At 40.9% G+C, this 24,448-nt stretch overlaps 1 protein-coding gene across 5 annotated transcripts in view; it reads right to left on the bottom strand.

Moving 5' to 3' along the window:
- The window catches only part of ZC3H12C (zinc finger CCCH-type containing 12C), a 78,026-nt gene that overhangs the window by 24,839 nt on the left and 28,739 nt on the right, over positions 1–24,448 (bottom strand). For all 5 annotated transcript variants that reach the window (XM_029956393.1, XM_029956396.1, XM_029956395.1 and 2 more), the window contains one exon: positions 15,255–16,006. In XM_029956393.1, coding sequence (XP_029812253.1) covers positions 15,255–16,006 — 752 coding nt within the window. The remainder of the gene's footprint in view (positions 1–15,254; positions 16,007–24,448) is intronic.

Below are 24,448 nucleotides of genomic sequence, written 5' to 3'. Positions count from 1 at the left end.
GTAATATGATAAAACATTAATAAAAATACTGAACACTAAATTATTAATATACTCAGGGGCTTCAAATATTTGACTACTTAATTTTTTCCCCCTCAATTTTTAGGCCCTGATCACACACAGGCCACGTTGGAATATGAAAACAGAATTTTAAAGCCATCTTAAAAAAATGGCTTTAAGACCTTCTTCACGAACATATTTTTGTTTCATGATTGTGGAAAAGAAAGTCTCATGTCCATCCTATGTTTCTTAGGCAGGGAGAAGGGGTGCAGCTGGACAGAACCGTGACTACGGAAAGCAGAGAAAGTCCGCCTTTCCACCGCTGTGGTCTAATACAATGTTATGCTGTAGGAGAATGTACAGTGAAGTCCAGGCGCGGCCTCAAGGGAGTCCAAACTTCTCTTTTATAATGAAGGCCCACATGATTGACTGATGCCACTTTTGGCACTGGTGTAGCTGCTCAAATTTATAGCTCTGATCTACACCAAGATCACGTGGAAGCTAACCCTAGCCTTGAGGATGCTAAACACTGAATGCACCACCGGAAACAGAATCCAGCTCCCTCATTAGAGATTCCTTAATTGGAGTCCACCGAGCTGGAGTCCACCCAGCTGGGTTCCAGACCCCCAAGGGGCTCGGAGAGCCTTTGAGGCAGCAGGCAAGGGGGTTTGTAATTGGGAAAGAAAGCTCCGCCTGTCCATTCGATTCAAACAGAACTCTGATTTTTGTCGGTTTTACAAACGGGCTTCCAGCAAGATATGCCGGGTTATACTGCTTTTTAAAGAAATACAAGTCTGAAAAATCACTGATGTGATAATGAAAATATTCAACACCCAAATTAAAATGAAATGCCTGAAAGGTAAAACAGTTCATTGTTCCCCTCCCCTTGGTTATGGATTCAACAGCAGGAGGCCAACAGAGTTTTGAGATGGAGAAGCTGAAGGAAAAAAGGAAGGAGGAAGACTGTGTGGACTTACGAGGTCCAGTATTTGAAGCCACAATTAATAATAGGAACCACATCCAGCTAATCTTGATCCAAGTGCTGAAGAGAATGTATCTATTAAGTAGATGTACAGGTCTTTGATTTCAGCAAAAGTAGAAAACACAGACCCTAATCATCTTTTCCTATTTCTTATAATTGGGTTAACATTTCCCATTTCTTATCATTGGTAACACTACTTAGGTGATCTTTAATTAACTTCATTCACAGGTAATAGGATTCCTAAGGTTGCTGATTCCTAGGTTACGGTTTAAACACGTCTGAGCTAACAGGAACGTTTGCGGAGCACTGGCCTGTTAAGACTCATGACGGATGACAACCCGAACTGTGGCTTTAGGATTGTAAAGAGAGGCAGTGGAATATGACTAGTACCTGTCTCTGTCGCATTCCATACTGAGAGAATTGAAAACAGAAAGAACTAGTCATGATTCTTCGATTCCTTTTTGTATTCTCTAAGGATGTTCATTACAACAGAAAGAGAAATGGGCCACGGCCGGCTAGCCTGTAAATAATACCCAGGATACTCAGCTAGGGGGAAATGAAGCTGTCCTTACCTTAAAGGTAAGCCCCGACTGCGCTGGGGGCATAAAATGCATTCTGCTGAGAGGTTATCTAGTAGGAATATAATGTGAGCCACGCACATCATTTTAAATGATCTAATACTGTACATTTTAAAAGTAGAAAGCAGTTGGAACAATTTTAGTAATATTTCACTTAACTCCACTTACCAAAAATTATTTTAATATAACCAACACAGAAGTTACAGATTTCACACACTTTTTCAAAACGCCGTATGCATTGCACACTTACAGATCACCTCAATCCGGACGAGGTACCTTGCAGGAGCTCAAAGCCCCACGGGTCCACTGCACAGAATTTTGATTAATTTTTGTTGAGAACCAAAACCACATACGAACGAACTCTGGCATTCTGCAGTCTCTCTGGCAGTGTAAACCGAACACCTGGACTTGGTGTCCAGGGGAAGGGACTTGATTGTGTCACGGATGTACCTCAATGGCGAACAGGCAAAAGGACAACAAACCCACCCAGGAAGTGGAGGCAAATTTCAGAGCCTGGGTCAGGTGACCTTCAGCATTCACATTCACACTGAGACGAGTCCTCAAGCTCACCAAACCTCACAAACCAGATCAGATACACGAAAGCCTCCGTGGTTTTAAGAAATCAGAAGCTAAATCTCACTTATATGTATACACACACTTTTAAATTTATTTTTGAGACAGAGTGTGAGCTGGGGAGGGTCAGAGAGAGAGGGAGATACAGAATCCAAAGCAGGCTCCAGGCTCTGAGCTAGCTGTCAGCACAGAGCCTGACGCGGGGCTTGAACCCACGAACTGCGAGATCATGACCTGAGCCGTAGCCGGACGCTTAATCCACTGAGCCACCCAGGCGCCCCAAAGCCCACTTACATAGATTGCTAACCTCTGTTTGTATTTTATAAATATTTGGGTTTACCCCACTAGTCTTGATATAAAGAAAAGTTCTCACAACTTACACACATTTCCTGCTCAGACTCTGGCTCTAAAATCTGTATCTGATTTCTGTTCACACTTTAAGGAAATGACTTCAGTGTTTAACCTGGAGTGCTTGTCCACATCCCTGTGAACCTTGGGATTTGTACTCACACCAGCTGGTTACTATCACAAGCCTTTTTTTTGGGGGGGGGGGGAGGAGGTAGAAATGGGTAATTTCTCCATTCTCTGCCATTTGATTAGTATACAAGAGCAATGAATATCCTTACTTCATCTTTGTTCCCAGTTGGCCCATATTTTAACCTTTGCATTTATTTTAAAATATAACTGTGTCTCCTTGTCTGCAATCAGTGCTGATATCCTCTCAACTTCTCTACAGAGTGAATGTTTTTAAAGGCCTGTTTCATAGGCCACTCTTCTCCAGTGTCAAGTTTTTTGGTGGCTCCTCGTCATCATCAGAGAGGCAATACAAGCATGGACCCTACTAGCCCAAAGTGGTCCACCTGAGATTATTAGCAAAGAAAATATTTACCTTAATGCTCTGCACAAACATGCGCCAGTAAAGCCCACCTACTAGTCAGGAGATTTGATCTAAACCCAGAAACCCTGGTTCCCTGACCGAGATAGAGGACTTGCCAAGAGAATCTGTGCTACATCATCACCGAGGGGCCGAGGCGGCTCTGGTGTTTTTCTTATTGTTTACTGCTCACATAATGGGTAGAAACTAAAGCACAATATGGAGATACAGTTCACTGTAATGAAGGTGTCAGATGACCAGGTGACGGAAGCATGTGAAGAAATCAAGGACCAGGGTCGGGAAGAAGGCTGGGAAGATCCTGAGCGCACCTTGTCACATGGATACACTAACAGCTACACCCATGTAACTCATTCTGAAAATGACCCGAAGACTGGCATTTTACAGTTAATCTTAGAAAGGAGGCTACGTCGAAAAGGGTAGGAGGGGTGGAGCCCGGATTGGGAACCCAACCTCTGGTGGGAATACCCACAAGGGAGAGGGTATAGTCAGGAGCGAGAAGCAAGAGGATCCGGCCCCATGTCAGAGGCCCATGGCCCCAGGGGACTTGCCCTGGGAAGATCTGGCTTTGAAAACCACTGGGGCTTTGGGGCGCCTGGGTGGCTCAGTCTGTTGAGCATCCAGCTTCGACTCAGGTCATGATCTCGCGGTTCGTGGATTCAAGCCCCGCACTGGGCTCTGTGCTGACAGCTAGATCACAGCCTGGAGCCTGTCTTTAGATTCTGTGTCTCCCTCTCTCTCTGAATCATGCTCACTCGCACTCCCTCCCTCCCTCCCGCCCCTCTCTCTCAAAAATCAAACATTAAAAAAATAAAAAGAAAGAAAACCACTGGGGTAAACTTTAGGAGCTTTAAAAATCAGCAGAGCTCAACTCTGGAACCACAAAAAGCAGTGGGCTCAATGCCAGTAGAGCCAGAGGGCAATAGGAAACCGAGTCCCCCCACCCCTGCCCCTAAAGAGCCAGTGTAGTAAACCACTCCCTTGAGACACAGCACAGGGGCAGCAGTTTGCAAAGTGCCTGGGGTATAACATGGAAGAGATCTGCTGGCTAATCTGAGGATGTGTGATGGAGGGGGAGAAAAGTGTGGCTTTCTCCAGGAGCCCAAGTGCTGACGGGTGCCACTGCGGGTCCCCAGCCCGCAGAGCCAGCTGCTTGCAGGACGGCCCTCGTGACTCTACATGCTACCACCACACAGCCCACCCCGGCAGCCCTGCAGCCCTGCCCCGTCTCATTCACCCGCCCTGGCGGGCAGGCCTCCCAAGCAGCTGGTGTTCCACCACCCCTGCAGGCAACCCCACTGCCCAGGACCCAGCACCCCTGCGGAGTGACTCCCACCAGGGGAGGGAGGGAGAGAGAGAGGGTTCCCACACTGGTGCGCCCCCAGTTCCAGCAGGCCAGCCTCGTAGCTGGGCGCATGCGGGGGAGCCCTGCTCTTCGGCGCACCTGCAGGTGTGGCAGAGAGGCCAATGGCACACACCCTGACTGCCAGCTCCACGCGCCAAGAGCCACCCTGTGGCTGTGCCTGCAGGTGTGGCAGAGAAGCTAACCGCAGACACCCAGGCTGACTGCTGGCTGGCCCACCCACCCACCATGGCAGTGGCCTCAGGCCTCTCAACAGTATGGGAACCAAACCCTGCCGAGTATGCCCACTCCAGAGAAAGTGGGTCAATGCCGCTTGGTGGGCTGAGAACGAGCCGGATGAGCCACCATAGCAAGGAGCGTACAGTGCACACAGGGAACACGATACCATAGAACCTCTTCCGCACGAGACCACTGCAAGAAGAGAAGACACAGCAAAGCCTCCCACCACAGGAAGCAAATACGGAATTAGACAGAATGAGGAGACAGAAATATGTCCCAGAGAACAAGACAAGTAACAAGAGAGTACAAGAGTGAAATGAAATGGAGATAAGCAATATGCCTAATAAAGTATTCAAAGCGATGGTCATAAAGGCCTAACTTGAGAAAACAGTAGATGATCTGTGAGAACTTAAAGAGATAGGAATAGAAACAGAGATAGAAAATATGGAAAAGGAACCTGTCAGAGCTGAAGAATTCAATAACAAAGCTACAAAACACACTAGAGAAAATAAATAGATTTGAGGACACTGAAGAAGAGGCCATGATCTGAAAGACAGGGTACTGAAAGGCAACCAAACTGAACAGCACAAAGGAAAAATAATAATAAAGAAATCAGAGTGGGTGAAGGGAATTCAGCAACAGTATCATTCACATTATAGGGATCCCAGAAGGAAAAGAGAGCAGGAAGCAGAAAGCTTCTAGGAAGAAATAATAGCTGAAAACCTCCCTCATCTGGAGAAAGAAACAGATATCCAGGTCAGGAAGCATGGAGAGACCCCAAGAAGATCCTTACAAAGACACATAATAATGTAGTGATAAAGAGGAGTTTAAGAAGTGGCAAGAGGAAAGAAAACAGCTACATACAAGGGCTATCTGCTGATTTTTTTGGGCAGAAACTTTACAGGCGAGATAAAGTTTTGGATAAAACTCGGAAGGAACGGCAGGATATATTTCAAAGTGCTGCAAGATAAAAACCACTACACCTGAGAACACTCCACCTGCAAATTATCATTCAGAATAGGAAGAGACCTAGTTTCCCAGATAAGCCAAAATTAAAGACCATCACCACTAGCCCAGCCTTACAGGAACCATTAGAGGGAGTCCTTTAAAAGTGAAGAGAAAAGGCCATAACTAGAGGATGATTATGGAAGGAAACTTCACAGGTAAAAGCAAATATAAAGTACAGGTAGTAGATTAATTAAAGTATGGAGGTTTGAACATAAAAGTAGTAAAATCAATTATATTCATATAAATTGGTCAAAGGATACATGGAGAAGTTGGAAAACATGCCATCTACATATAAAACATCATGGGAGGAATAAAAATTTAGTGCTTTTAGAATATGTTCCAACTTAAGTGACCATCAGCTTATATAGTCTCTTATACACATAAGATGTTATATATCAAATGATAACCACAAATCAAAAATGTATGAGATATGCAAATAATAAAGAGAAAGGAATCTAAGCACAACACTAAAGAAAGCTAACCAACCATAAGGTAAGAGAGAAAAAGGAGCAAAGAACTAAAAACAACACCCCTCCCCCACACCAGCAAACAACGAGGAAAATGGCAGTAAGTATGTAGCTGTCACTAATTACTTTAAATATAAATGGACTAAATGCTTCAATAAAAAGACACAGGGTGACTGAATGATAAAAAACAAGACTATTCTCTATGCTGCCTATAGGAGACTCACTTTAGACCTAAAGACACATACAGACTGAAAGTGACGGGGTAGAAAAACATGTACCATGCAAATGGAAGCCGCCAAAAAAGCAGGGGTAGCAATACTGATATCTGACACAATAAGACTTTAAAACAAAGACTGTAGCAAGAGACAAAGGACACTACATAATGATAAAGGAATCAACCCAATAAGTAGATATAACAAGTATAATTATCTATGTTTTCAACTAAATACATAAAGCAAATATTAACAGACATAAAGGGAGAAAGTGACAATAAGAGAGTAAGAGCAGACTTTAACACTCCACTTACATCAATGGGCAAATCACCCAAAGAGAAAATCAATAAGGAAGTGGTGGTTTTGAATGACACATCAGACCAGATGGACCTAAAAACCTAAAGGAGAAAGAGAAAACATTTCCTCCCAAAAGAGAATACAAAGTTTTAAAAAGTCCATAGAGACTACTCTCCAGAGCAGATTACATGATAGGCCACAAAGCAAGTCTCAATAAACATGAGACTGAAATTGTGTTAAACTTTTTTGACCACAACTGCATAAAACTAGAAATCAATTATAAGAAAAAAAATCTGGGAAGAACAAGAATGCATGAAGATTAAGCATGTTATGAAACAGTGAGCGGGTCAACTGAAATGTCCAAGAGGAAATTAAAAAGTACATGGAGACAAATGAAAATGAAAACAAATGGTCCAAAATCTTTGGGACACAGCAAGAGCAATTCTAAGAGGCAAGTTTATAATTACAGGCCTATCTAAAGAAACAATAAAAATATCAAATAGCCTAACTTTACAGCTAGAGAAACTAGAAAAAGAAGAACAAAACCCAAAGATAGAAGGAAGGGAAGAATAAAGATTATAGCAGATATAAATGAAATAGAGACCAAAAAAATAGAAAAAAATCAATGGAACCAAGAGATGGTTCTTTGAAAAGATAAACAAAACTGATAAATCTTAAACTTTTTTTTTTTTAACATTTATTTATTTTCAAGAGACAGATCATGAGCAGGGAAGGGGCAGAGAGAGAGAGAGGGGCACACAAAATCGGAAGCAGGCTCCAGGCTCTGAGCTGCCAGCATGGAGCCTGATGTGGGGCTCAAACTCACGAACAGTGAGATCATGACCTGGGCCGAAGTCAGATGCTCAACTGACTGAGCCACCCCGGCACCCCTAAAACTGATAAATCTTTAGGGACAATGATCAAGAAAAAAAGAGGACATAAAAAAAATAAGAAATGAAAAGAAGTAACAATGAATACCACAGAAATAGAAAGGCTTATAAAAGGGTATCATAAAAAAGTATACACCAACAAACTGGGTAACAGAGAAAAAAAATGGAAAAGTTCCTAGAAACATACAATCTTCCAGGGCTCAATAAGTAAGGAATAGAAACACTGAACAGACTGATTACTATTAGTGACACTGAATCAGTAATCAAAAAACCCCCAACAAACCAATGTCTAGGACCAGATACCGGTTAATTTTTTTGAACATTAAATAAGAATCAATACTATTCTTTTCAATTATTCCAAAAAAGTAGAAGAGGAAGGTAAACTTCCAAATTTGTTCTGTAAGGCCAGCATTAACCAGATACCAAAACCAAAGACTCTACAAAATAAGAAAACTATATGCCAATATATCTGATGAACACAGATGTAAAAATTCTCAACAAAATATAAGCAAACTGAATTAACAAATACATCTAAAAAACCATTCATCATAATCAAGTTTATTCCAGGGATGCAAATGTGGTCCAATAGTTTGCTATCAATCAGCATGATATACATTAACAAGAGGAAGAATAAAAACCATATGATATTCTCAATAAATGCAGAAAAAGCATTTTGACAACATACAATATACATTCATGATAAAAATTCTCAACAAAGTGGGTACAGAGGGAACATACCTCAACATAGTAAAGCCCACATATGACAAACCAAAGCTAACATCATAGTCAATGGTGAAACTCTGAAAGCTTTTCCTTTAAAATCAGGAAGAAGAGAATGATGTCCACGCTCACCAACTTTTATTTTACATAGTACTGGAAGTCCTAGCCACAATAATCAGACAAATGTAAGAAATAAAAGGCATTCAAACTGACAAGGAAGAAGTAACACTGTCACTTTCTGCAGATGACTTAAATACTGTACATAGAAAATCCTAAAGACTGCACCAAAAACTACTAGAACTGATCATTTTAGTACAGTTGCAGGATACAAAATTAATACACAGAAACATGTTGCATTTCTGTACACTGAAAACAAAGGGGAAGAAAGAGAATTTAAGAAAACAATTCCAAGTACAATTGCAAAAAGAATAAAATGCCTTGGAACGAATTTAACCAAGGAGGTGAAAGGCCTATCCTCACAAAACTAGAAGACATTAACTAAAAACAGACAAACAAACAAAAAAACCTCTAAGGATGATCCAAATGGAAAGATATACCATATTCATGGATTTGAAGAATATTGCTAAAATGTGCATACTATCCAAAGCAATTCATAGATTCAATGCAATCCCTATCAAAAACCAGTAGCATTTTTCATACAACTAGAATAATACTAACATCTGTACTGAACCACAAAAGAATCTGAGCAGCCAAAGCAATCTTGAGAAAGAAAAACACCTGGAAATACTACAATCCCAGATTTCAAGATACACCGTAAGGCTCGATGTATCAAAACAGTATGATACTGGCACATAAACAGATAGATCAATGTAACAGGCTAGAGATCCCAGAAATAAACCTACACCTGTAAGGTCAGTTAATCTATGACAAAGGAGAGAAGAATATACAATGGGGAAAAGACAGTCCTTCCAATAAATGGTGCTGGGAAAACTGGTTAGCTATATGCAAAAGAAGGAAATTGGACCACTTTCTTACTCCAAAATATGTGTTTCTAAATAAATTATTTCTAAAGTAAATATTTCTTTACAAAGTATGTATTACAAAAAATAAACTCAAAATGGATTAAAGACCTAAATTTAAGACCAGAAGCCATAAAACTCCTAGGGCAGTAATTTTTTGTCATCAGCTAAATAAACATTTTTCCAGATAAGGTCTTCTTAGGCAAAGGAAACAAAAGCAAAAAAAAAAAAAAAAAAAGCTATTGCAAGTACACCAAAATAGGTTTTTGCACATAGGAAACAAACAAAATGAAAAGGCAACCTATTGAATGGGGGAAGATATTTGCAAATGATACAGTGGATAAGGGTTAATATGAAAAATATCTAAAGAATTCACACAACCCAACACCAAAAAATCAAACTAGCAAGGATGTTGAGAAAAGGGAGCCCTCGTGCACTGTTGGTGGGAATGCAAACTGGTGCAGCCAATGTGGAAAACAGTAGAGACGTTTCTCAATAAATAAAAAATAGAAACACTACATGATGCAGTAATTCCACTATTGGGTATTTATGCAAAGAAAGGGAAAACTCTAATTCAAAAAGACATATATGCCCCTAAGTTTACTGCAACATTATGTACAATAGCCAAGACAAGGAAGCAATCTGTGTTCCATCTATAGCTAAATGGATGAAGAAGACACAGTTACACACACAAGAATATTACTCAGTCATAAAAAAGAGTGAGATCTTGCCATTTGTGATAATAGGGATGGACTCGGAGAGTAGTAGGTTGAGTGACATAGTGAGGCTGAGAAGGACAAATACCCTATGGGTTCCTGTACATGTGGGATCTAAGAAACAAAACAAATGATCAAACCACAAAAGAAAAAAAAACACCCTTAAATACAGAGAACTGGTGGCTGCCACTGGGAAAGTTGATGGGGAGGGGAGGTGAAATAGGTAAGTGGGATTCAGAGGTACAAACTTCCAGACCTAAGACAGGTCATGGAGATGAAAAAGCGACCACAGGGAATACGGTCAATATTATTGTAATGATGTTGTACGGCGACTACACTCACCATGGTGCACCCTGAATGATGTGTAGGATTGTCAAACTGTTAGTTGTACACCTGAAACTAACAGAACATGGTCTGTGAATTATACTTCGATAAAAAGAAACCAAGGAATCTCAGCAATCAAGTTGCACTGAATACCCAAGTTACTATACTCCTATCCCTGATGGCTCTCAGGACTGTACTCTGTTAACAATATGACAAGTCATCTGATAAGCTGCGTTAAAATAAAAGAGCACTGGATTTCTTTAAGGAAAAATATAAATTTAAACTCCTGGATACACGTAGATGGAGATGAATTCAATACTCCAGTGCTGAACTACCTTCAGTTTAATGGAATCAGTTTCAGAAATTATAAGGCTACTTGGAGGAAACAAAAATCACAGTATCCTAAGAATTTCATTTCAGAACTATCATAAATAATAATCATGCTTTCTGGAGTATACATTTCATGGAATAGCTACATTGTCAAGTATCTGTCCCATTAAGGAAAAGGCCCTAGTGGCTGAATGACCAATTTGCTAAATTACTGAGAGAGCTTTGCTTAAGGAACTATTTGTCAGGATTTGTTAGTCCAGCTCCACTCAATGTAAATTTCATTCTGTTTCAGATTTCAGAATCCAAACAGGTTTTGAATTCTTAATATTTACATGCAGAAGGGCTTTCTCCAAACTTAGTTCACCTTTCTATTTTAATAAATTTATGTCCTCCATACTTAGCACTGAAATAGAAATCACAAATCATGCTAGACTAAGTTCTTGGTAACTATCAGTTTTGGGTGAATTGTTTATTCAACAAACTTACCCAGAACTTCTATCATTGTGGCACATTTGAAAAAGCATAATAATCAGGGGTGCCTGGGTGGCTCAGTTGGGTCAGTGTCTTGATTGGGCTCAGGTCATGGTTTCATGGTTCATGAGTGTGAGCCCTGAGTTGGGCTTCAACAATGACAGCAAGGAGCATGCTTGGGATTCTCTCTCCCACTCTCTCTGCCCCTCCCCTGCTCATGCACGTGCCTGCCCTCTCAAAATAAACAAACGTCAAAGAAAATAAGACATATTAATCAATGGGAAGTAGAAGCATGCTCCCTCCGAGGCAACACAGCAGGACCCCCGCAATCCTGGGACCCCTCGTGTTTGCCTTGGTTATGCAGTTCATCTCTGTGTAGCTTTGAAGGCACCTGGATCTAAGATCCGAGGTTCCAAGTCTCCTTGATGAAACTGTAGAAATCATCACAGAAAACCACTGATATAAAATTGAAGCCAAAATAAAAATATTCCTATAAATCATACAAATAAAATGGACTGCTAAATTGCTATGCTTATTAAATATTGGGGAAAAAAGCCCCAGGGATAACAAAGTATTCATTACATGAATTACTATATTCTGGATTGAAATCTAGAATCTAGCACTAATGCAATAAATATAATTTACTCAACACCTATTATATACCAGGCGCTTGAGATTAATTACCTTTAATTCTAACAAGCCTGTAAGAATTCCTGCTTTTTCAGTTCTGAAAAGTGAGGCTGGAAAGTTTTAACAATTCAGAGTCACAAAGGTGGTATGTAAAGAACTAATTTAAACATTTTTTAAAATGTTTTTTTATTTTTAAATTTTATTTTATTTTTAGTGTTTTTTAATTTATTTTTGAGAGACAGAGACAGCACAAGCAGGGGAGGGTTAGAGAGAGAGGGAGACACAGAATCTGAAGCAGGTTCCAGGCTCTGAACCATCAGCACAGAGCCCGATGCGGGGCTCGAACCCATGAATCATGAGATCATGACCCAAGCCAAAGTCGAATGCTCAAGTGACTGAGCCACCCAGGCACCCCTAGAACTAATTTTTTATTTTATTGAAAAAAAAATTTTAAATGTTTTTATTATTTTATTTTGAGAGAGAGAGACAAGAGAGTGAGTGGGGGAGGGCACAGAGAGAGAGAGAGGGAGACACAGAATCTGAAGCAGGCTCCAGGCTCTGAGCTGTCAGCACCACAGACTGTGAGATCATGACCTGAGCCGAAGTCGGACACTTAACCGACTGAGCCACCCAGGCGCCCCAGAACTAATTTTTTACAAGTCTAATTGGTAATTTTAATAAAAGTGCCCTTGCTTTCCTACCTTTAATTTCTGTTTAAAGAATTATTTTCTATCACTTCTATAGCTAGCATTTAAATGAAACTAAAATACACTCATCTTCTATATAGAATAATTCTGAGAGATCAGAAAGAAAATAAAACAGTATTCTATTCTTAACTCATGCTTGTATTTATTATTTTGTGTACAAATGTATTATGTAGGTTTTCTTAATTTAGAATCATTGGGAAATTAATTTGTAAAGTAGAAGCATGTTATATGTTATGAGACATGAAATGGATGAAATTTGCATTTCTGTTAAGATTATGAATCTGAAGTAGATATGTATTTTTAAATGACTTTTTTTTTTACTTCATGTAGATCTTATAAATGGCAGAATATAAAAGTTTACTATGAATTTTCGTGAGTTCTGGCACTTTGAAAGTTATGGACATGATACAACATTTTATTGTGACTGAGTGTAATTCTGCTATAATGAAAATTTCCTGTCGACCTGTTCTGTTCTGAAATGCCTGAGGCACTTTGGTTTCAGTGTCAGATTACAATATATGATGCAGAGGAGAACAGAATCTGCACTGTCCCATCTTTACAGGGAGGGAAATAGAGCGGTGTCAAAAGGGTGTGTGTGGGGGGGGAGGGGAGACATTTGTTTTCATAATCATGGAAGAATAGACTGTTCAAATGCCTTCATTATGCCATCTGTTTTTGAATCAGTTTTCCTGTGGATGACTTTCACCATGTGGGAGAAGTTTAAAGTCTTACGTAAATTTTCCATTATCCAACTACCTTTCATCTCCACTGGGAACAGGTCTGGGTCATAGGAGGTGATGCGAGGCTGGCCCAACTGTGACATCACTTATCTAGAGGACGCCCGCCTCAGAAATCCAATTCTGGGGGCTCCAGGTTTTGTACATCTCCTGCCCTCTGTGCCTCTCTGAAAGCACGTTCACCTCCAACACCAAATACTCCACTTGGGCCTTTCTCGTTTCCTCCTTCAGAACTGCGGTTCAGAAATGAAACCACCCTAAGTCTTACTGCCTTTGCCTCCTGTGGAGACTCTATTCCCCCTATTTAGGTTCACTCGTAAACCAAAGAGGAAACAAAATCCTGCCCCAACATTTCCTCCTCTTCTTCCCCTTGCTCTGTCAACTTTCTACAATACTAGCCCTATTTCCTCATTTCTTTTTGTCCTTCCTTTCTCTTTTTTAAAGTAAGCTCTACACCCACTGTGGGGCTTGGTCACAACCCTGAGCCAGCCAGGCACCCCATTCCGTCCCTTCCTGCATGCCCTGTAACCGGGCTGCTGTATTCCATGCCACACATCTGCTTCCTGATCTGTAAAAAAGCACATTTCATGCTGAATGATTTTTGACCCTGGCCCTTAAAGAATATACGTTTATGAGGGCTCTACCATAGCCAGATTGTCCAAGTGTAGAGCCCAAGACTTGCCCCGGGGATTCTGATATCTGGCTATAGTTACAGGGGGCCCTCCAGAACCTTCCCTCATTACTCTCTCCCCTGAAGATTTCATGATGTTTTGACCTTACAAATGATCACTCTGCTAAGGTAACTGCTCAGTAGTTCTGGATTGTTACAAGGAAAAAAAAATCATGCTGTGCTATGTGTGGGCAAGATTCAACAACAGAGAGGTTATTTCACGGAAAGATTTCTTAAGGCCATGCGTACGCTTCCTTCTATGCCACTTCCGGCCCTCTTTCTGCCGTTTGAAAGGGTTGTTTGCATCCAAATTGATCTACTTCTTATAATCCCCTTTCTTCTTTTTTCTAAGTTTATTTAGAGAGTGAGAGAGAAAGTGGGAATCAGGGAAGGGCAGAGAGAGAGAGAGAGAGAAAGAGGGAGAGGGAGAGACTCCTTTGCAAGCTCTGCATTGTCAGTGCAGAGCCCAGAACAGATCTTGAACCCATGAACCATGAGATCATGACCTGAGCTGAAGTTGGATGCTACACTTGACCTTAGCAAAAAGGCCGAGAAGTGATTGAAGTTGGATGCTTAACCACCGGAGCCACCCAGGTGCCCGATAATCCACTGTAAACATCACTGCTAGATTATCAGCATAATGCACAGCTGTACTCTTGAATTCAGGTGCACTTAAAATTTTGAATTCTTAAAATTTGTAGAAAGAATTTCACTAGAAGTTTTGCTTTTGTTTTTTTATCCCCAGATCCTAAGGAGTTGTTTTCGAATTTGCATTTTTTGAGTGAAACCAAAAAATGTGAAACCCTAACTTGGATTTGTTCCAAAATCAATATAAACAGTTTTCTCAAAGAACTAGTGTTTCCCACTATGGTTATATGACTTCACCTAGAAATAGTCTATATACCTGACTAGATTCCAAAATTGTTGAAATTAACACAGTCAAGTTCTTCACTTAAAATGAATGGTCAACACTCAACACAGATTTTTGTGCCACAGGAATTTAGTTGGATGACGAACACAGGACATATGACTGGGCAAGAGGGTCTGCACCTGAGGATGAACGGGACGAGAACTGGCAGAACCCCGCCCCCCGCAGAAGGGAGGAAGACAAATAAGAGAGACAAGATTAGAAATATGTAAGCTAGGAGCACCTGGGTGCCTCAGTTGGTTGAGCAGCGACCTTAGCTTACGTCATGATTTTGTGGTTCACAAGTTCGAGTCCCGTGTCGGGTTCTGTGCTGACAGCTCAGAGTCTGGAGCCCGCTTAGCATTCCGTCTCCCTCTCTCCCTGCCCCTCCCCTGCTCACGCTCTCTTTCTCTCAAAAATAAAAACATTAAAACATTTAAAAAAAATAATAAAACATACGTAAGCTAAGGTCAGAATGCAGAATAACCTTGACTTCAGTGACTATCAGAAGAGAAATGATCACAACACTAGGAACGCCTTTCGAAGATGGTTTGGCAATACCCAGCGAAGACTTGCGCACTTGCCTCATGGCCACGTTGCTGCCATCGATGACCACCGGCCTCAGGTTCTCCCCATCGTCCGCTACGAGCTCCTGCATCGGGGAGTCCGAGCGCTGGGACTCCAGCGAAGGCGTCTCCCGCGTCAGACTGCTCGCCATACCAACCGGCTGTTCAGCCTCACTTTTGTTTCCAAGCTTGACGAGCTCGCCCAAGATGTCGTTGATTAAAGCATCGGTACCGAGTTTATTGAGCACAAGCTGGACCTGTTCTTCGGAATAGCCTAACTTCAGTGCAAACTCTAGTTTTGTTCGGTATTCTCGCACCACATCGGGGGCTTTCTTCCCTTCCCTGGAGGTAGTCTGGGACTCCTCAGGTTTAAAGTCTTGCAAAATGTCACCATGTTTAAGTAGGTGAGGCTCTAAGCAGGGAGACCTACACAGTTGTCTGTGAGTCTTGGTTAATAAGCACGGCTCTACTGAAATGCTTCTCGATTGTTCTGACTCGTTATCAGAATTTGTGCTTTCTTCAGAGTCACCAGAGCTCACGTTCTCTTCAGACGCCTCCTTCTCTTCCTTCCCGGAATTAACTTTATCCATCGTTGGCTTTTCCACCATTGACCAAGGTACAGATGTACTTAAATGTGGGTCAGTGCTCTCCACATAAAGGTGGCCGAGGTCATGCCCCAGATGATCCTTCAGGCCCATGAAGCTGTTATGCGTGCTTGACTCCACTTTGCTATTTTTTCTGTATTCCTGAATGCAAAGCACCCCGTATTCCTAGAGAAAAAAAATGTAGAATGTTTAGAATCTCATACTTAAGGTTTCATTCCTGTTTCAGTGAAGAAGCTGCAGGAGTATTTATTACCCAACTCTCCTGAACACCTAACTTTGCGGTTACCTACATCTTCGCACCCCACGTAATAACACCTTTGCCCAAGATGGCATTGTGCCTGTTTTTCAGATGAAGAAGTTAGAAATTAGAATACCATGCAATCCCTCTGAGGTGACAAAGAAAATAACTACTGGAACTGGATTTTTTGGCCCAGTTTTGCCTGACTCCCAAACCCACGCTTCTCGACCATTACGGAAGAGATCTTTCCACTGGCAGAGGGCTGATGTTTCCAGAGCGACACCTAGAATGTTACGTGCAAGCATGTTTTAGATACACCAGGATAGGTTGTGTACAAGTTCTCTCAAGGAATTCATCAACATTTGTAAAGGTTAAAGAGAAAGCCAGACGGAGGGAAAGGAAAACAAACTTTACTATAACTGAAAAATTGACATTAATTTGGATCAAGCTTAACAACAATCTAAAGACATTTCAAGAATAATTTAGGTGGTGTGCTGAAAGAGTACAATTCTACAGCAGCCAGCTAAGAACGACATAATTACAAAGTGAGTTCTACTCCATTTAGATGAATAGTTTTGGCCTAACAATCTTTATTTTGTGACTACGCAGCCTAGTAACGAATACAAATCTTAATGATACGCCACCCTTACTAAGTGCCAAGGACACTGCCATCTACTTCACTCCAGGGGTAAAGAGCTCTTTTTTATTCTGTGCACAGTGATAGAAAGCGCAGAAATGAAATCGTTCTCATAAATTTAGCAGCATATTATTAAGTACACTGGATGTTATCTTCATTTCCTGCATTTTATAGAAGAAAATATTTCTGTATTCTATCAGATAACCAGTTAACCATTATCTACGTTTGGTTAAAAAGTCATGCTTTCTACTACTCCCCCTCCCCCGCCTCCCCCCCCCGGAATGCTTTTACTGTTTAAAATGTTTTTGCATATTAACAATAGAACTCCCCTATGACCCAGCAATAGCACTGCTGGGGATTTACCCAAGGGATACAGAAGTGCTGGTGCATAGGGGCACATGTACCCCAATGTTCATAGCACTGTCAACAATAGCCAAATCATGGAAAGAGCCTAAATGTCCATCACCTGATGAATGGATCAAGAAGATGTGGTTTAGGGGCACTTGGGTGGCTCAGTCTGTTAAGCGTCCGGCTTTGGCTCAGGTCATGATCTTGTGAGCTCACGCCCCGTGTCCGGCTCTGTGCTGACAGCTAGCTCAGAGCCTGGAGCTTGCTTCAGATTCTGTATCCCCTCTCTATCTGACCCTTCCCTGCTCGTGCTGTTTTTCTGTGTCTCTCAAAAAAAAATTAAAAAAAAAAAAAAGATGTGGTTTAAATATACAATGGAATATTACATGGCAATGAGAAAGAATGAAATCTGGCCATTTGTAGCAACGTGGATGGAACTCAAGGGTGTCATGCTAAGTGAAATAAGTCAGGCGGAGGAGGACAGACACCATATGTTTTCACTCATAAGTGTAACAGGAGAAACTTAGCAGAGGACCATGGGGGAGAGGAAGGGGCAAAAAAATAGTTGGGGAGAGGGAGGGAGGTAAACCATGAGAGACTCTTGAATACTGAGAACTGAGGGCTGATGGGGGAGGGGGAGGGGGAAGGGGGGGTGATGGGCATGGAGGAGGGCGCTTGTGGGGAAGAGCACTGGGTGTTATATGGAAACCAACTTGACAAGGAAAAAAAAATAAAAATAAGGCTTAAAAAAATAAAATGCTTTTGCTGTTTTACTAATTTTCCTTAAAGTCTGTTGGGAATTACTGTTAGGTCTCTACCAGGAACAGGTGAGCAAAATAAATTTATCTGCTCTTGTGCTTTGGTGCAAGGGCTGTAAATTTACTTATTAAGGCAATTCCAGTGTTCTATCCAGGGAGATTAGTAAGGCAGGGGTAGCTGAATTTGAGACTGTCATAAAACACCTATTTAAGTAATCTAAAAAAGAAAAGTGTAAAAACACTTTATTCTAAGGCTCTTCACCATCTTATTTACACTAGAAAGGAGCTATTATATAAATGTTAAGAGAAAAATGCAAAGTGTTCTTCTAAGAAGTCAAACATCTGAATACATACTTGGTGAACTTTATTAGAGAGTGAAGTATTTCCACATAATGAAATAAATTCTATCAAGTATGGTAAACACCAGAGAATGGAACATGGAATCTTTAGCTTGATAACCACACACTTAAAATTTCTTTAGTGTGCAACTCCTACGCACTTCTACAGGAGTTTCTTCGGGTTTTATCCCTCGAGAAGACAGATAACATTGTTCTATTAACAGAGCGTTCATTAGTCTTAAAGGAGCATCGAGCTCTCCTGGCTCCGGACGGCAAAACTGATAAAAAGAAACACTCCTTAGCAGAGCTCTGAGCTGTATCTATTTCCATTTTTTCTATTAATATGGATATGCGTGAGCCCAATTATTTAGAATCAAAGGAGGGGATTTTGAAAGCACATCTTTACACTCCGTGATTTATTAACTACTGTAATATACTGACACCATAATGCAAGTAACAAATCACAACAGAATCCTAATGAAGGGATACAGTTAAAAGAAAGACCTGCACCGTGGCCTTCGCAGAGCTCCCACCAAAAGTATCTCGAACAAGGAAAACCCTATTGGAAGCTGGGCTGCCTGGCAACCAGAAGCTGGTTGCTAGGCTGCGCTCTTTTAACATGCCATCGTGAATGCTAGCACAGTCAAAGAATAATTTGGTATGAACAAAAGCCTATAAAAGAGCCTGGGACTTAAGTGCGTCTGGTTTACCCTCGGAGAACAATGCAGCTGCCAAGCCGATCTGGAAGCTCCCACGTCATTGTTCTGGAAGCCCGGCAACCTGCTCTGACTGCAGGAAGTGCATTTAACAGGCAACGCTGCTGAGCTCCCCCAAAAAGTTTGGGCTCTGCCCGAGTGCTGCGGTGGGGTAATGCCTCATGGCAGTGACTCCCAGACCGGAGCCCCGGCTTGCAGCAGGACGTAGTCTTTTAATATTGAGCAGTAGTGTCTGCCTTTTGGACGGGTTCAGAGAAGATGAATACTTTACGAAAAACACAGTCACTGGGAAACACGGAAATGTTTCAAGAGTAAGTGAAATTATTCTGAATTTTTACATCTTCCAGAGAAACAAAATCCAATACTGTCAAGTTTTTTAAACTATAAAGGATCCACCCTAAGCAAATATTTAAATCTTTCTATATCACTTCAGTCTAATATAAAAAACGTGTTCATGATGCAATGTAAATCTGCTCTACTATATAAATTTTATTCTACGGTTGTAATGATAAAACAGGGAGAAAAATGAGATTGTCAATAGTTTGCTTTTTGTCATACTAACCCAGAGAAAACTCATCTGTACTCGGTGAATACCAGACAGCTTTACCTTGTAATCGCTCATGTAATTTACACATCCTATTTAAATAAAAAACGTACAACAACTGGGCTAATATGATTTTTAATACTAAGGGTAAGAGTAAGCGTGATCTACCCTACTTAAAAAAATCAACATCTTATTTTGTTAGGCAAAACAATTTTTCTTTCAAAATATTTCGGTTGAACTTTTCCCCCACACTGACAGGCGTCTTCATGCTCCCCACTTCACTGGCTACTCAGCTATCCAACATCATCTCTCCTAAATAAGCAGTCAAATAATTTTTAGTTCCTATCAACCAGCAGACAAAACAGAAAACAGGCACAACTAAGGGCAGAGAGTTCAGGTGCCAGGCCTCTGAACCACACAGATCTTCACTACATAATCCCAATCGGAGATAACCTTGTTTGTATTGGTCAAATGGTAAACATTTGGTTTTTCAAACTTTATTCTCTGAAATGCTTCCGTACCCACTTGTAATTAGTAAAAGATTGTCTTGACTTAATATGGCACTTAAAATATTTTCCACAAATGATCTTGAAATCATTCAATAAAAAATTACATGCTTAAGACTAGCATTTAAGATTTAAAAGCTGAAGAAAAATATTTCCATTGTTCCACTTGTTAATGTCATGTGTAAAACTTAGAATTATTACAAGAATTCTTAGGGCACAACAGTAGAGAGTCTTTACTCTTGCTCAGTGCCTTAAAAATTATCAACATAATGTTGAAAAATAGCAGAGATTTCAATAACATTGCATTTTTTACTACATGGAAGGCAGAAAAGACTTTTCTCCTTAATTCTACATCATTTATTAGATTTTTTTAAAGTTTTACATTTACTCAAATGCAAATGTATGTAAATCACCTTTAAATTAATCAACTATTAACCAGTGAGGCTAATTTTCCCCAGTCCAGGAAGAAGCAGTGTAGACAAAATTTCACACATAAAGCAAGTAAATGTGTAAACTCCCATCGCTATCAAGAAACTACGAAAAATATAGCTTAACTTTTAAGCTTTGTATCAGGAATCCATTGTAATTGGCCTTTACACACTATAATCGTGAACACAAAAAGCTCTGGGCAAAAATATAACTGTCTGAACACAGATTTCTACACTTAAAAACTATAGCTTCCGTCTAGATATAATATGGAAACAGAAACAGTTTTCCTTGCCAAAGGCCTTATTGGTTAAAAATCAAATAATATTATTTGTTGAAAACTAAGTTTTCATGCTAATTTTATAGATGATGAAGTGTAACTATTTTAATTGTCAAAAAGAAACCTTCTATTAGCTGGAAGCAGGTTTATAAGATAACGGTTATTTCCTAGAAATGGGCTGTATACACATGAATCCCCCAGTTTGTTTTTTATTCTAAAGAGCCTCATATTAATCTGGAATATTAGACCACAAAGTTGTTAAATCAATTGATTTGTTTGTGATGTAAAATTACAGGGCCATAAAGTGGGTTCTGGTTGTTATCCAAATGGTAATACTACGCCAACAATGAAAATAAAATAATGAATATGTAATAAATACCTACTGCTGTGGTCTCTGTGTGTTTAATTACCATTGTCCTTCAGTGAGTGCTGCTGTCCGCATCCCGCTAGCTAACAAAGGAAGGATGTCCCTTTGAACAGATTGGTTAATGCTCTGGGGCAACAGATGTCTACTGGAGCTGCAGAAGACCAGCAACTGGTGGCCTGCCCATCTCCGGAAAACTTTCAATAGACTCATGCATATGTTCGCACAATAGGGCATGTGGTAGAAATGAAAACCTCTTTTTAACCCTTTATGCGCTTTCTTTCCCTCCCAACTGATAGATGAAAGTCTTTGTCTCCTCCTCTTTTCCCTGCTACACACCTCCTGAAAGCAACAGCTCTTGGAACGACATCTTCAACCCAATATTTGAAACTGCTGCAGGGAAAGAGGTGGGAGAAATCAGAAACCAGACGTTACCCTCAAAAACCGCTGACAGAGCAGCTGAACACTCAGTCACCGTATTTACAGCAAGCCGTCTGAAACATCTCCCCAAGCTAGAGTTTTACGACAGTAGAAAAACCAATCGAATCTTATCATCAGTTTACAGCTCCTAAGTCTGACAGTGACACTCTAAGGACCGTTAAGAATGTGACAAGATCAGATCCCAATTCATTGTTTACCAAAATATTAAAACGTGTGATCACTGATCTTTAAGGGCCCAATGCCTTGCAGACGTTCCTAAGGTGGTAATCACGGATAGAAATCCAGAATATAAAACTACAAAACATCGGCTGCACGTATTTTACAGAAAGAATGGTCTTGTATTTTGGCACTCTGTAATAACTTGTAGGCCTTCATTTAAGGGGTATTCTATCTTCTACAAAGTTCAAGTCAACACTCTTAGTACTCAGCAAAGTTGAACTTGGGAGGCAGGCATTAAGGAGCGCGGATACTCACGGGAGCAGGAAAATACAAAGACACTGGTTTCTGTAGCAGCTTCGGCGGGGACTCCTTAACACAGTGTCAGCCGCAGGCTTGCAGGCAGGCCCGACAATGAATGGTTGAACAGACGGGATGGCAAGGTCTTTGCTTAACCTATTACCGAGTGCAGGGACAGCCAATCGTGGGCGCGGGAGCTCACAATTAGCTGGCCGGGCAGATGCAGGCCAACCTCGGTCCCTGCGTCAGGTTCGCAGGTTCCTACGCTAAGCAAGTTGATGTCATGCCCGGGTCTGCCCCGGGCAGCGTGTGCATTAACGAGGGGTGTGCTGCAACAACAGGCCAGACAAAGGCCACTCGCAAGCAGCTGCTCTTTGGGGGCGAGTCATTAGGCAGCAGGCTGCCAACAAGAAACACCTGGCTCAGCGGCCTTCGGCTTCTCCTCCTTGCTTTTCATGCGCCAAACAAAGAGACCAATTCTATTTTCAAGTAGTCAGAGTTGCATGTTTCCAAAAAGTTGAGGCTCCACTCTGGTCTATTAGCTGTGGTGTTTTGAGAAATAAAGAAAATGAGGTGTGTCAAAGTAGCAATTCACCACTGCAGTAATCCCTTTCTTTAATAAAGGGGTTGCAGTGAAATGAGACAGAAGGCTACAGTCCAACGATTTCCCTGGAAACACTGGGAAACCCAAAATAGTTTTAGGTATTGGATCATTTGTTGTGAGACAAAATGAAAAAAAAAGTTGGGGGGAGAGATAAGAGCTTACAAACAGAATTTTAAAAAGTCCACTAGGAGTGTAGAGTGGGAAGATAAAACAAGTGTGCTCCAACTGTGTGCAAGTGTGGCATCCAAACTGTACGTTTAGACAAAACCGCTTACATTCAACCTAAAATCGCCAGCTCGGCCCACTGTACGCATGTTCTACACATAAAGACGCAAAACTCTTATTATGGATTCCAGTCACTTGTGTCATTAAACAAAAACTTCCATTCTGTTCTAACACACGTTACTACACCTGTCAAAGGGATTTGTATTTCAGCTCAGGAACAGGTTAACGTCACGAAGAGAACTGTGGTGGGAATAATACACCGGAAGTGGCCCCCAGGAGGGAGCTTGCGACCCCAGGATTACTCCCGAGTTCCAGAATGCAGTGTTCCCACTGCTCTGACTACTTGCTTCTGAGGGCTGCGCAAGTTGTATCCTGAGTGGCCTCAATTAAAGAACTTCAATCAAAATTTAAAATCCATCAGGTGTTGTGAAAATCTTCCCCTGCTTAGGGAAAAGGAAAATAGAACCGTACCGCTGTCCCGCCACCTACTTTGTGAACTAGCGCCCCCCACCCCCACACAAGCGCGCACCCACTTTTCACCCCGGTCCGGATTACAAGAGGGAAAGCAGGGGCTGCTACGGAAAGACAACTTTCTGATACAAGCTGAATTCTACAGAGACTAGGCTTTCCACGGAACCACCAGCAAAGTCAAGACGTAGAATCCGGTTAAGGCATCCCAAACGATGACTTCTCACAGAGAAGTAGTGGGGCTACTCACGTTTAGGATCATTTGTGAATACTTGGGGCAAAGTGCCAGTTGGGACTCTTGGCCACGCCCTTACTCTGTCTACTCAAGTGTCCCTCAGATTTTCTCTATTTGCAACCTAAGAGGAAGGTCTACGCCATACAGTTATGATTTTTCAGTTCTCTCACTGAAGAAAACATTCCTTATACTTACCAGAAGCCTAAAAGGGTCCTTAGATAAATATCAGAAATAAATTAAAATACAGAGTATACTTTAGACCACTGTCTGTATTTTCCTTAAATGAGCTTAATATTTTACGAAGGTATAGCATTCCCAAAATATTAGAGAAATTTAAAATCTGTGAAAAGATCTTCTAACTAAATGTAGTTACTAGGTCTAAAGCAAAAACCATTCTGTTTCTGCCAAGGGTTATTTACGGTAACATTTCTGCAGTAGGTGAGCCTACGGTCTAATGTCACAAGTGCATTAAAGATAAAGCAGCTCTCATACAGTTTCTTGCAAATTACAAGGTGAATTACACAGAGTTCAGACTTTATGTCTTGGGTGAGCATATGAATATGACTGTCACAGAAGTAAAAGTTAATGTATTTTTTTTTAAACTGATGTAGTGGGATTTCTTTTTTGAAATTTCATGAGTAAAAGGAGTAAGAAACATAAATCGAGGCCACTAGGATGGTTAGTAAATACTTCTTTTGGTAAAACAGAGTTTGATTTATTAAGATAAAAAATAACACACACTAACGCAAAGTAATTATAACTAAAACCTAAGCTATGCACCGAGAGACAGGTCAATATTTATGAATTCATATTAAAACTTTTTTTTGTGTATAAAAAGGAAGCTCTTTAGTATGAATAGAAAGTCCTCCTTTCCCCCTGGGTTTCCTTTCTTCTCTTTATCCCTTGCTACTATAGTTACTACTTTATAGCTTTAATTTAGGAGGAGGAGGAATCTTCTCACTAATTCCTGCCACTGTGAACACAAAGAATGAGCAAAAACTGCCCACAGGCTCAGCAGGAAGT

Source organism: Suricata suricatta, chromosome 11, assembly GCF_006229205.1.
Source record: "Suricata suricatta isolate VVHF042 chromosome 11, meerkat_22Aug2017_6uvM2_HiC, whole genome shotgun sequence".
Classification (NCBI taxonomy): domain Eukaryota; kingdom Metazoa; phylum Chordata; class Mammalia; order Carnivora; family Herpestidae; genus Suricata; species Suricata suricatta.
The sequence above is the reverse complement of the archived record's forward strand: the minus strand, read 5'-3'. Positions and strand labels throughout refer to the sequence as shown.